The sequence below is a fragment of the Penaeus monodon genome, chromosome 28, assembly GCF_015228065.2.
Source record: "Penaeus monodon isolate SGIC_2016 chromosome 28, NSTDA_Pmon_1, whole genome shotgun sequence".
Lineage (NCBI taxonomy): Eukaryota > Metazoa > Arthropoda > Malacostraca > Decapoda > Penaeidae > Penaeus > Penaeus monodon.
Window position 1 is genome coordinate 35,346,481 of NC_051413.1, and position 293 is coordinate 35,346,773.

The window sequence follows — 293 nt, forward strand, 5'->3', positions numbered from 1 at the left end:
CTTTCACCCACTCCCTCCCCTCCCCGTATCCCCGGCGCCGCCTCCACACATCACTTACCGCAAACGATAAGGGTAAGTAAATCCTTGTGCCCAAGTAGCCCATGTTCTCCATGACTTCAACTCCTGCTCCCGAGGCGAACATGATGATCACGTGACTCTGGTTGAGAATGTTGCTAGGGGTATAAACGACGCACTCTGGAAACACAGGTTTGGATGCGCTTCAGTCAGGTAAGAAAAATGTACAAAGACAGATGTACAGATATGAAGATTGTCATAAAAGAAATGGAAAAAGT

The 293-nt window shown here is 47.8% G+C and overlaps 1 protein-coding gene across 1 annotated transcript in view; it reads right to left on the minus strand.

Annotated features, from left to right (window-relative positions):
• The window catches only part of LOC119591562 (protein mesh-like), a gene marked incomplete in the record, with an annotated part of 19,450 nt that overhangs the window by 4,487 nt on the left and 14,670 nt on the right, over positions 1–293 (minus strand). Inside the window, 1 exon segment of the mRNA XM_037940324.1 lies at positions 59–195. Coding sequence (XP_037796252.1) covers positions 59–195 — 137 coding nt within the window.